At 39.5% G+C, this 13887-nt stretch overlaps 1 protein-coding gene and 1 long non-coding RNA gene across 7 annotated transcripts in view; one reads left to right on the top strand and one right to left on the bottom strand.

Moving 5' to 3' along the window:
* Nucleotides 1–722: 722 nt before the first annotated feature.
* The window catches only part of b3gat1a (beta-1,3-glucuronyltransferase 1 (glucuronosyltransferase P) a), an 88843-nt gene continuing 75678 nt past the window's right edge, over nt 723–13887 (bottom strand). For all 6 annotated transcript variants that reach the window (XM_067594240.1, XM_067594242.1, XM_067594238.1 and 3 more), the window contains 4 exons: nt 13284–13795; nt 6276–6572; nt 4155–4268; nt 723–3863 (listed from right to left, as the gene is read on the bottom strand). In XM_067594240.1, the coding sequence (XP_067450341.1) occupies nt 4182–4268; nt 6276–6572; nt 13284–13795 (896 nt within the window). In that variant the 3' untranslated portion in view covers nt 723–3863; nt 4155–4181. The remainder of the gene's footprint in view (nt 3864–4154; nt 4269–6275; nt 6573–13283; nt 13796–13887) is intronic.
* Nucleotides 6580–12301, top strand: LOC137185834 (uncharacterized). The gene is made up of 3 exons (XR_010928924.1): nt 6580–8456; nt 11121–11320; nt 11810–12301. It is a non-coding gene; the product is annotated as an uncharacterized lncRNA (long non-coding RNA).

Below are 13887 nucleotides of genomic sequence, written 5' to 3'. Positions count from 1 at the left end.
CTGGTGTAACTGCTACATAGCTAATTAAACAACCTGACCAAAAGTAACGTTAGTTTGCTAATATATGACCTGTTAAGATTAAAGAGAAAAACAATTTGTGGAATATGGTTGACAAGTCTGACCTGGTGTAACTGCTGTTTAGCTAACTGAACAACTGGAGAAAAGTAATGTTAGCTCTTTAACATATGACCTATTTAGATTAAAGAGTAAGAAAACATAGTGGAATACTGACGCAACTGACCTGAAACTTGATGAAATGCTGTTATAATTATGTAAATTGTGAAGATTTAAATGACAGTTCAGGTTTTGGTTACGTTAGCATATTTGAATATATCACTCATTTTAAACACACTTATTCCTCCGTGTGTGCATATTTGAATAAAATAAAGTCATATCTACATTAACCAAGGATTGGCACGTGGGTTTAAGATATCGTTTGGCTCCCCAAACTGTTATTTTTGAAAGTTATGTCACAGCTAGCAACCAATTTATACATGACTTAAGATGAAACATTCTCACTCATATTCTTACTCACTGAGTGTCATCTTATTAAATGCATTTTGCAGAACTCACTGTGAAATATCCCTCACCTTTTATATAATGAAGCTTTCATCAATGTGCCATTTAGCAAGGCACTCTGCTGCTGCTTATGTACCCTGCAGGTCAAATGTGTCAGAAACACTGTGTAGATACGTCCATTGAACACAAAACTCAGGAGCAGGTGAGGTTCTTCTCAGTTGTTTATTTCTCTTGATTAAACTAACATCTTTCTCTGAGACAGAATTGCTGTGGCAAATAAACAACCTTAAGAGTCACATGCATAAAATGTGATTCACATGAGGCTGGAAGATGACGGTGAAGATGAGGAAAAGGGAGGACTTGTGTGTCAAGTGTATTGTGCCTTACAGAAGCCCTCAGAGGGTAATGCTCATTAACTGACTTTAAATACTGAATAACCTGTACTGCTATAGTTGATGTATAGGTAGGTTCTATAAGACTAATTCTTTATGAGCATTAGATATTGCTTGATACGTCACTTTGTTGGAGTCAGAAAAAAATCAAATCTCATGTCAGACAAACATCACTTTCAAGGTGAGGCCCTTTGAACTTTTGTGTGATGCTGCTTCAGGACACACCAGAGAGTCACATCACAGAATCTTATTTAACCAGTCCAACCACATGCGGATCTGTTTCGGTCTGTTTTTTTTTAGTTTGCCTGCATCTTTACAAGAGCAACATTTAGCAGATGAGAGCAGGAATTGAGTTTCATTTGAAAAGCAAATAATGTACTCACATAATCAATTTCAGGAAATCCTATTAGCATAAAATGAAATCCATTTATGCCATTTTTAAAGGATAGTGTTCAATTTAATTCTTACACTGGCATTTTTCCTGTTTTGGATTACAAGTATCAATTTATTATAGCGCTAAATTAATTTCAGGTGGATTTAATCATTAATTCATATGAAAAGCTGATAACGACCACTCAAGCAGAACTTAGATCAACAGCAGTGCCATAAAGAAGAAGATATATGTCTGCCTGTTGGTATTGATAACCTATTTTTGATTTTATGATAATCCATGTATAATGTACTGTATGTGGGCATGCTGTTGTAGAGAGCAGCTGTAAAGTACATATTTAAGGGCAAACAGTGCTATAATTCAATTGCACATCCACAGTTGAAATAAATACATAAATAAATATATTAAATTTGATTTTTAATAAATAATGGGAGACAAGTTGAAGAATAGAACAAATTGAAAGACCTGTATCTTATCATATTCCAAGCGAAATATGTAATAACACGGTTTCTCCAGGTGATGAGCCAGATAGGCTGTAACATCTTTGTAAGTTTTCGTGCTGCAGGTGTGTGTGTGTGTGTGTGTATGTGTGTGTGTGTGTTGACGGGAGGGGGGCTACTTCTGCTGGGCAATGTTAGATAAGAACCACCACTGTGTATTGCACTAGATGGATGATTTATCAAGTAATCAAGTAGGGGGAGAGAATCTATTATAAGAGGTGTAGAATAACTTTGTTACAGTGTTCAGCCGTACAGCGTCATAGCTACTGATGTCTATCGTCGGAGGTGTAGTTACTCCCTTCTATGATCCAGTTAATGTACAGTGGATGGATACTAACACAAAAAGAAAACACGAGATACCAACAGTCCACAATCCTGAAGATGTGTTGATATAAACTACCAAATTATTAGCAAAAATAAGATTGACTTTTTATTTTCGTTGTGCTTTTCTTTAGCCTGCTGTCACTTCAGAGTAGCATGTACAGTATTATACCATTTTGTAAGTGGCAGCTATAGTTTTTATAAAAAACCAAATATTTGGGGCCATGCATAAATTATTTTAATATATTAATCAAAACTTACACCAGCTGTTCGATGGAGAGTTGTGTTGAAAATCAACAGATGTGTTGGGGAATTTCTGTCTCCCTCACATCATAGTAAGAGGAGAGGGATTGACAAGCCTCGTAAAACCAAATTCTTGGGATTTATCTATTGCGTCTGACATGATACTTTTGATACCATTTCATCCTACTCTTTTATATACTTGCACACAGCTGACCCTTGTTAACCGTTGGCTTGTGTACATATATGAACGTGCATAGACAAGGGGAAATATCAACTTACTAAAATGACTTCAAAAGTGACACTCACAGTGGGATTGGGGAGGGGGGGGGTCAGCAACTGTGAATGTGCCATATAGCTAATTTGACTTTCTTGTCCAGGTGTTATGAATGTGTCACAAACTGGAACTTCTATTACCAAATTAAACTGGTGATGTGCTATTTTTCTTTCCATGTGTTGAACCTAGAGTGAATCTGTGCCTTGTTGTGTGTCATTGTGATGAATTAACCAGGGAGGAGAGAGAAGAGACTTTTTTTTAACATATAAATACAGTAATTACAATGCTTTTTGTCAAAAATTTGTCATTAATCCTTCTGATTGTTCTCATGTTGAATTACTATTTACACATGTTGCCATAAAGGAACATGATTTGTGTATTTTTAAGTGCTAAGAAGAAGTAGTGTTAGGATTTTTATGTTTACATGTACTGTACGTTTCAGCTCCCTAGCGCAACAAGTGATACGTCTCGGAACAGCAGTCTCTTCAAGTGTACGGGCTGGCTTAAATGCATGAGTTATAATGACACTATAAAATGAACAATGATAACCCAAGAGTAAATGTGGGTAAGAGTCAGTAGTATTGAACTAGCAAGTCAAGTGCTTGTAAAACACCCAAACCAATTAAATTAAATTAAAGCAAACATTTCATAGTTATCAAAAGAACATTCCTTCCCTTGCCATGTTTGTTTGTTCAAGGTAAAATACATGAGACATATTTGTCCTTGTAATCATGTTTTCCTCCAGGCTGATGATGAAGTTCGTGTCCTTAAATCCTAGAGGAATTTCTCTCTTGTACCGTGTACCGTTTCTGAGGTGAAGGATATTCTTTAACCTGCTCAAACTTGTTTGGTTGAGTCCGCTGGCTGTTTGCTTTTCATATTGTGCTGTCTCTTTTGATAGGTTGTCCCCAGCGGGCCACTGTACCGTGAAGGTACAGGTCATGTCCACACAAACCGACCCTGTGAGGCATCCTTCATGTCGTCTCCTCTGCACTCAAATTGCGGACATGACGAATAACCGCCACGTCTTACTAATCTGTGCTTTAATATGATACATTTGTACTGTTTCAGTCCATATTTTAAAAATATCAGATTCAGTCAAGAGGATTAAATCCCCCTTCAAAGGCCCCCCTTCTTTTTTTCTGATGATTAAGACATGAGCGCTGGTTGCACTTATCAAGAGACTCCGCCGTTTTTCCCTCTGCAGGTCCAAGGCCAACCACCTGCAATAGAAAGGATTAAGATATGCTGAGAAGGAGCGCTAATGCTTCATTTAAGCTAATTGAACCTGTTTATTTCACAGCTGCTGTAATTGCACCTTAACAGAAAGCATATTAAAAAAGAAATGTACAACACCTGGTCTAACTAGCTGAGACTAGGCGAAAATGATCATCACATTTTCAGTTCCTCTACTAAATCCTTTTCATTCAGGAAGGAAATATTTTGAGGGTGAAAAGAGAGTTCGGCTCAGTAATGGAGGGTATTTCTGATGTTTCTTTAACATTGTTACTTACTGTGGTCTGGGGGTGAGGGGGCAATGGTCAAATTTCCACGTTGGGGTCTGTGAATCCCTTTTTCCCCTCGTTTACAAGGACAGGTTTCTCCGTTCTTGTGTGCCAAACGAGGATCTGGTGAGAAAAAATGCACAGGAACAAACAACAGCAACATTAGTAACATGCTGTTCTCTTAATGCACTCATTCAGAGTCCGCTCTCCCTTTCAGCCCCCACTCTGCTTCATGTTCTTCAAAACATTCAATTCCAGTTATAGCTCAAACAGTACAGAGACCACCACAGGGCCTGTCTATGTGTAAAGAGCTACTTGAGCATGAACCCTACATTAGATGGGACTGAAGAGGGATCACAGGAATGTGTTATCTTACAAATATGATACAGCTCTCGCAGTTTGGCCTGTGTAAAGCCCTCTTCTGACCATAGGATAATGGCTACCTTCAACTAAAAATGTTTAGACATGGTATGTATGAGCTTTTGTCTTGGCGGTAGCACTATAGTTCTCTGCACATAAAACAGCACGTTTTTCCCGGGTATGCTATTGTGCTATCGAGCCTTCAGACTGGGTTGATTTGGCCCCAGAGACCGGACAAACATCCAGGAAAAGGATGGCAAGGGGAAAAGGGGAGAGAAAAAAAAAAGTGTGAAGCTCATTTTCCCTGGTCGTCTCTGTGTTGGAGCCCTCCTTCCTTTCATCTCACCACGGCGCTGGCCATGAATTATGCATAGGGCGTGTTTGAGATGTGCCAGGAGCCCACTCCCTCTTTGCTCAGGTGTAGGGGGAGGTTAATAGTCACGCTCGCATCTGAAGTGGTAGATTATGAGGAAGAGAGATGCCCATGCACGACTTTCCATTTTTTCTTCCTGTTTCTCTCCCACCCCTTCTGTCTGTCCCTGCGCTCATCTGTAATCAGTGTGACGTCCCTACCTCCCCATTCCCCCAACTCCAATTCCGCTCTCTCAGCCGTTCCCTGAATCCCCTCTTTTCATTTACCCCTCTGAATGGCTGGGGGAGAGCAGGAGAAAAAGCTGGCTAAAAGTATCTCTCTCTCTCCTCCCATCCTTTACCCTCTCTGTGTCTCACTTTTTGTGTGTGTGTGTTTCTGTGCGTGTGTGTCTAGGGGTGATTGCGGTGTAGATAATGGCAAGCTAAAGCCCTCTGGCTGACTCCTCTTTGACCAGAGAGAGGCTTAGTGAAGTGACCCAGACCAAGGGCCGTAAGCAGGAATGGTGAAGTGGGCACGGACAAGAGTGTTGCTGCTGCTTAACCCTCAAGCCTCTCATTCAACCACATGTGTGTGTGTGTGTGTGTGTGGGCAGAAGTGCACGTGGACAGTGAAAGAAATATAATCAATGATATCCAACTTTTCAGCAATAAATTTACACTCATTTACATTCTGATCATTAGAAAATGCTCATGTTTTCATGGGATTTCTGCCAAAAACAAGCACTTTCTCGTAGTATGTGTTGAACAGGAACACTGGACTTGGAATGCGAAGGAGGATGAAGAAGTGCAAACTGGTTGCCTCATGGATAAGTTTGAGGCATCAAAAACTGACACTCCCTGTTCCTGATTATTGATCAAAGAAAGTTTGCTGCTACCAAACAACAAACTCTTATCATAATGAAAGTTTTGTGGTGTCGATGCCATTGGATCCTCTGAAAGATTCATGGCCTCATTCCATTGGAAGTACTTTCTCCCACTTTATTGATTTAAATGCAAAGATACAGTTTCTCACATCTTCATTTGTGTTTTTGTGAATGAATAGCACCTTACATCATCAAGACAATGTGCCTATTATGGTGTTGGTAGCAAAAGTTATACAACTTTCTATTATATAACATGAAAAGATAATTCTCTCTGTTGCTAAGGTGACATTCAGTTAAGGGGCCTGATTTCAACTCTGAAGCTGAATATCTGTTGAAGTTACATTTAACAAAATACCAAACCAACCACCTCTTCAAGTTTCTTTCACTGCAGGTCATAGTATTGGTGTGTTGCAGCAGCTTAAATTCCCTCATCTGCAGTTTTTACTATCATAAACAGTTTAGCAAATCCCTTAACTACTAAAAGCTCAAGTTAAGCAGCTTATGAGAAGTAAAAGTTAAAAAAGGGGGGAATTACCTTAGTGCAATTGGCTGCTTTAGGCTCCAGGTCGTTGAGTGTGACAAGTTCCCGGAGCAAACTACTCTCCTGGTACCCTCCCTTCACCCCGCGAAGCTTAAAATATGCCTGTGGCTTGAAGAGGATGAGCCTCAGGTTGATGGCAAAGCCGGCCATGTCGATGGCAAAGGGCCGATGGGGGTCGAACACCGTCTTCCAGCCGTAAACCTTCCCAGCCGCATTGACCTTGGGGGACTCGTACCGCAAGCCACCCACAAAGGCCACAGGCCATACTGAAACTTTCCGAGTCGATCTCATCTAGCGAGAGGACAGTCGAGAAGAGAAATGGAAGAGGGAAGACAGAGAATTAGTCATCTGAGAAAAGCGTACATGACAGTGAGACACAGTATTAGAGCATCGGCTGCCAGCGCTACAGCAGCGCACGGACGGAGGGTTTTAAAGCTGCTGCTATTATTCATTTTGAAAGATGGTGAATATTGACCGAGCCATTGTGCCATGTGCCACTGACACATTGTTAGATGAAGGCAGATCACACACACATTGTTCAACAGCTGCCTTACAATGAGATAATTAGCCACAACCATCTTCTCTTTTTTTGGCATGTTTGCCTTTATATATAGCAGTGAAGAGGCAGACAGGAAACAAGGGGAGAGAGAGATGAGTATGACATGCAACAAAGGTCCCTGGCTGGAATCGAACCAGGGACGTTGCAGTCATGTGGTGCATTAACCATTTGGCTAATGGGGTGCCACAACCATCTTTAATGGGAGTTAACACAGACAGTGCCGTGAGAGTTTGAAGGAGCCTGCCCATTAGAACAAGTGGTGTTAGTCACCGGTTGGCTGAGGAGATTCTTTAAGGTAGAGCACTATCCTTTTTAAAAAAAAAAATTATTTATTTTGTCCTTTAATCTTCCAGCATCAAACGATCTCGCCGCCCTTTTCTTTGTCTGCCTCTCAGTGAGTCTTTTCCATTCTAGCAAGAGCTGCTGCAGTCATAAAAGGTAAGTTTTTATAATGAGGGAAGAGGAAGGTTTAGAAACTCAATGCAGCAGAAATAATGATGCTGGTACTATCTTATGGAAGCTCTATTTAAAATGAATCTGCATGTACGGTATCTAGAAGAATGCTTGCATATACACAGAACATTTCTATGTGCAAGTGTGTTTGCATGTGTATATTTTTTCATTTTCAAATATGTGTTTCTGAAAATCACATGTCCTTTGCATATGAGCTGCTGCGTTGGATCGGCGTGTGATCTCACAGGCTGCTCTGTGGTCAGTTCGGGGGATCAGAGAGCAGCAGAGTTTGAACAGCATGAAGCGTGCTGGAGGCTTATGGGAATCCATGGATTTGAGCTTTAGGGAAAACGACAGTGCCAAGCACCCAGATAAGATTTGACAGGATGTTCTGTCTTAATGAGCTCTGGGTGTTAATGGTGGAAGAGAGAATGTGTGCTTTCATGCATGCATCCTTGTGATTGTGCTACTATAATTTTAAACACAGGGTCACATGTATATTTTATGGCCAAAACCATCTCTCATCGCATTCTTTTTCTAACTACATGTCATTTTGTCAATGTCCTGCTTTACTCTCATACTGTTTCCCATATTTATATCTGGCTATACTTCACTAAACTGCTGTTGGATGCTGAGGAGCGCCACTAAGTACATTGCCCAAGGTTGTCTCAGCTGTTGCCAGGTCACATCTGAATCCAGCTACTAACCCATCCTGCCAGCTTTCCTCATAGATATACTGTATGTACGCCTTAAATCAAAAGAAAGCACAAATCAGGCTTTCTGCAGGCAATGTCAAAAGAAGCTTGTCACTTTCCCATCTATACTGAAAATGTGAAAATGAGTGTTCCGCCTGCTGCCTCTGGTGGGGATATCAGCCAGAGTAAAACAGCACAAATCTCTCTTCTGCTGGCAGCCAAGCAAATGAAAACGCAACCAAGATTTTCTTGCCCCACTCTGGCAAATATTATGTGTTTTTCTTGTTCCCTTTTACTGTAATATGTTTGCATGACTACAGTATGTGTGCATTTAAGCTGTTTCTTGCTTCATTTACAGTAGTGAGAAACCTACAGAGACGAAGTGGCTGTGTCTCAGAAAAGTCAGAGTAAAAATAGAAAGAAAAGAAATCCCCAAATTGTGAAAGCGGAAAGAAGACAAGCAACCAGGTACATTAATCAGGATGCAGAGAAGATGAAACAAAATTGAATTGTCACCCACTACAACCATCAGAAGATTCTGTCCAATCAGAAAAATGCTGCAGTTGTTTAGGTTTTAGGATCCTGACTTAACTTCCAATTAATTATTTAAATTGTCTCAATTAAAATGTATTTATACAGCTCATAATAAGCTAAATAAAGCTGATGGATATCACAGTTTACATTGCAAACAGCCAGTTGTTGATCTAAATTACAAATTAAGTGTCTTTTGAACATAAAGAAGGGCAGGGTATTATATAAGCTATTGTAATGGGAAATTGCTGATCACTCAATAAACACACAAGAGAGCATTGTCAGGTTATGAAATAATGTAATCAAATAATACAATCAGAAGTATAATGCATCATAGTTCTGGAGACAAAGATACATACCACCTAGCTATCTTTTCTTTGTCTGAAAGGTTGGCACTTAACCAGTCCCTTAAATACTACTTGTACAGAATTTATGACATCTGTTTACTAACCTTACAGGTCAGCAACCAACCCTCAGATAGAAACATAAGTCAAAAGTTCAGATAACCTAGGAACAGTCTTTCTTCACGACCATATATGACATCTATGACATCATAACATCACTACTATATTAAATTAAGGACAAACCACACTATCCTCTAAAGCTTATCAGTTTTACACATAAACATCTACATAACTACAGTTTATCTTATCACTGGCTCAGGTAAGGGTATAACAGAATAGACTTAACTGTTAAACACACAACTGCCTCATCTTACACAGCAAAGAACTAAGTTTAGAATAGATATAGCACAGAGGAATTTAGAACATGTGTGAAATCACTAACTAACACTAAACTGAACTTAAACACTGTCTGAAACATGTATGATATATTGAAGAAATACATCAAATGATAACATGTGATTCAGTTTTCTTTTACACTATACATATATATATATATATATATATATATATATATATATATATATATATATATATATATATATATATATATATATATAGTTTTAATATCAATTAGTACACTAAGTTAATGTAGGGTTGGTTAAAAAATAGCACCAAACAGTAAATAACTTTGGTTCGGGAAGCAAACAAACATTTTTATCAAGCCTCAATAATTCATGCAGTTCTTTCCAGGGATGTACTTTAACTGAGGAAAATTAATTTTTCATAACATTTTTTGATTTTCATTAAGACATGACCTAAAAAAAAGTGTGCATTTAATAAAAGACAACATATATAAGTCAGTGATGGTAACTGCTGGAAAGAGGCTGAGACTGTGTTCATATTGTGGGTATGAATACAATAGCAGTGTTACTTCAGCTTCTCCGGCAGCAGATGGGATATAAGTGCAATTACAAGATTGATGATTCAAGTCAGTATGTTATTTTCCCCTCTGCAGGCTTGTGTTACATGATCTGAAGTATACTGTCAGGTGAACTGCTGCTGCTCTGTGCATCACTGCCGCTGTCGCAGAAGTGGAAGAAGTGCGTTTCGCAGTTAATAATGTAGTCTCTTGAATGGCACCTAATTTTAGGCTTGTTACATTCATTTCTGAATATTGCAGATTTGAGTGTTTAACTTTGACCTTTTTCTTCATCGTCTTTTAGGCGAAACATTAATTGGTTGAAATATAACTTGAAAAGCTGAAACATGAATAATGTGCATTTATATCTTTTTAGATATAGGTTTACATGCTAATAATGGTAAAAGGTCACAACTCAACTGGAACAGATTGTTTTATAGATACACTGAATCATCGCAGTGTTTCCTGTCTGTGAAGCTGCTCCTGATTCTACATGCTAGTGGCAGCGCAAATTGGTGATGTTCTTAGTCAAGAGCTTTCACAACCTGTATGCAGTGTCACAAGCTGTTAACCTAAAACCTATTAATTATCATTATTATATGGAAGGATCACTTTAGACTTCTTGATAAATTAATTAGGTTCAGCTTAAACATGTTACCGTACAACCATCTATGCATGTACAGTATTTAAAGTTATTTTCAAGCTACTTTCTGTTCATCTTGTATGAAAACTACAGTAGAATACTTTTATTGTTGTAATTTTGTAGCATAACAAATTGACTGTTAATGATTTTTTTTGTAGGTAATGACCTACAAAAAACATCTTACCTGATTTTAGATATTTAACAATAGTGAGCGTTTATTGGTGGTTTTGACTATTTTCCTTTATTACTATTATATTTGCTTTAATGTCCACAGCTTGTTTGCACATAATTAGCACTATTTATATTTACTGATATTTTCTTAGTTAGATTTTCATTTATTGCGAGACTGGAAGAAATTAATTATATAGCTTAAAGTCTAAGAATACTTCATTTTGGATTAACCAGGAGAAAACAATTGACCTATTTTAAGTGCATGGAGCAGCACACATCACTCTTTCAACCTCGTCTCCACACTGGAGGAGTTACTTCTGCGCCTATTTGTTTTCAAGCTGTGGAGAAACTGAATATTTGCTGTGGTGTCAGCAAACTATTGAGTTTTTATAATGGTGTCAGCAAACTATATAGGTAGTAGTTGCAGTCAACTCTCAGCTTTCTGTCTATCTGGCTGTCGCGTTGTCTTTTTCTCTCGCTCTTTTTCTGTCTGTCTCTTGCCTCGCTCTCTCTCTCCCCCTCAGGGCCGTTACTCTGGCCCATAAATAGGCCTGTTGGAGGTGATGGAGGGCCTCTGAGGGAGACGGAGCACTTCGCCTGATTCCCAGAGAAAGGTAATGACAGGCCCCGTCAATACCCAGCGCTCCATTTACTACGGACCCCATCTGCACTACTAACAAGATTTGAGGCTAATACTCAGAGGACCTAGACCGTGTCCGCTCAGGTAATTCAACTGATGTCAAGATGGATGGCCTGAGATGTACTGATTACATGCCCAAACTTCTCTCCACTAGCTCCGGATCCCTGACTATGCTTGTTAAGAGCTAAAAAAATGCTTCAAGTAACTGAGAATTTATTGTTCAGTAACACAACACAGATGCTTACAATACAGTACATAGCTGGGCAGAGTGGTATAATATACTGCTGTTGTAATATGTTTCTAATACACACTTAATATTGAATTCAGGTTGCATTTGCTTGTTAATATCTTACAATAAAAATTCAGAGACACAATATATTATTTTGTCCACCTTACCTTTTCCTACAGCCTATTTAAAAGTGCAGTCAGACATATTTTCACAAATTGATGCTAATATATCACTGTGGGTTTGCTGATTTGTGGCTTTCCTGATCGATGACAATCACTCCTCTGTTAGTCGAGCTTTTAAGCTTTCTAAGCAGGCAGAACCATCCGCCTCTGTGTTTTTTGCAGGGAATGGTTCACTCTCCCAGGCCCCCTGAATCACTCACCATCCACTGCGCACGTGGTTTGCTTTTCTAAAACTGAAGTGGACATCGGTGATGCAGCATTTGGAAGGTGGAAAGTGGTTCTGAGTCTGAAAAATGCACAGTTGACACCATAGGCTATTTGTTGAATATGGGCAGTAGTGGTGTGATAGCTCACCAAACAGGAAGGTATGGTTTAGAAAGACAATTAAATTAAGCTACATTTAAGTATAAGCCTTTAGATGGTTAGGTTTATGTCTAAAGTTGAAATTAGTTATATTAAGGTTAGAGATGGTAAGAATCTGTAGTTACAGTGGAATTCACAAGAATGTTTTAATGTAAGATACAGAGTTTTTTGGCCACCTTGGGGCAGCAGAAACAAGTTGTGAGAACAACACTAACGTCTTTTACCTTAAAAAGTTGGCATAGCGAACTTCTTAGCAAACATTTGCCATATACTCATCCAACAAGAGCAACGTTATCATTTATTTAGAGTCGTGTCTCTGCCCATCGGGCGAATGTCCAATATTCACTCTCCTTCTTCTGTAGCTCTGCTTTTGTTCTTCACCAACTTCAGGGGGAAAATAAGCTGCTAAATGATCCATGATGTTCACCAGCTAGTTGCCAACTTTGTCTGTCTGCTGTTTGGTGCTTGGCTGGGTGAATGATAATTCTCTGTGGGTTTGTCACAAACGACCCCTTCTACATAATAATAGTCATTTAATCCATTGTTAATTTAAACATATTGATTATGAACAGGAGGAATGATTAGGAATGAACCTCCTCCTTCAATGTTCATATGGATACCTCGCTATTGTTTTAAGACAGATTTGAAAAATAGTGAACATATCCTTAAAGAAAACTACAAATTAGCTAATCAGCTACATGTACATGCAAGCTAGTACTTTCTTTTTATGTAACACAGCAAAACATGCACACACCAGAATGCTGTCTTGAGATACAGAACACATTCTCGAGATAAAACATCACTCTAATTGTATCTTGTCATGCTATCTGTCAGTTTACACACAACTAAAATACCTTATATAGATGAAAGATGTGTATTTTTAGCATGTTCTCCTAGCTGGAGTGGTGTGGCACCACCTCACCAGAGTCACCCTTTGCTCACTCAAGTGAAATCTGAACATAAATTTTCCTTAAAAAGAGAAAGTTTTATTTAAATACATCTGCAACCAGATGTTATTAAATAGCCATATTTTAATGATAGTGCCTTTGATTGTCAAAGTTGAATAAATAAATAAGCAATTTCTATCGTACAATTTCATTCAGGGCGATGAACATTTTCAGTTAAGAGCCCTTATGCAGTTGTTTGTAAATCAGAGCAACAGTGACATATTTACATGTGATGAGCTGAACCACATATGTGTGCACTGTGTGTGTTTGTTTTATGCACTTAAGTGATGTTGATGAGGAAAGCAGGAGTCATGTTGTTAACTAACCTCCTCAAACAGCTCCAGGCTGTATGTGTTGTCGTCGTCAGCAAAGTAGACAATTCCAGCTTGGCTGCTGTTAGCGTTGAAGGTCTCCCTCAGCCACCGCAGGGCCAGATTCCTCTGCATGGTCCCCCTGGGAATTCTGGGATCCCGGGTATCACCCCGCAGCTTATAGTTCCTGGGCGTCTCGACATTGAGGTGGGTGTAGTTGAGCCCTGTTTCCCGGAGGAGCCGCGTTACAAGAGGCGTTCTCCTTTGAGAGTCCTCCACCAGGATCCAGTGCAGGTTGGGAACATGGAGGAAGGTATTAGCCAGCCGTGTGAGCTCCGCCTTCTGTACCGGACGGCTGTATGTGGGGGTGATGATGTGGATGGTAGGCAGCACATCGGACCAGGGTGGAGGCCGCGTATACACATACTCAGTCCTCACCACCTCCACAATGTCCTTATCTGAGGCACAGTATTCCTTGGAGTCCTGCGCCTGGCCACCTGCCTCCCTCTTGCCCTCGACACCATCATCTGCAGATTTGGGGTTAAGAAGACATGTAAGGCATTAGTGCAACCTTGGGCTGCCCTCTGTATGTTTGCCTCAGGTGACTTAAACCCAATGG

Source organism: Thunnus thynnus, chromosome 7 (genome assembly GCF_963924715.1).
Source record: "Thunnus thynnus chromosome 7, fThuThy2.1, whole genome shotgun sequence".
Classification (NCBI taxonomy): Eukaryota; Metazoa; Chordata; class Actinopteri; order Scombriformes; family Scombridae; genus Thunnus; species Thunnus thynnus.
This window is presented reverse-complemented; position numbering and strand designations above follow the sequence as displayed.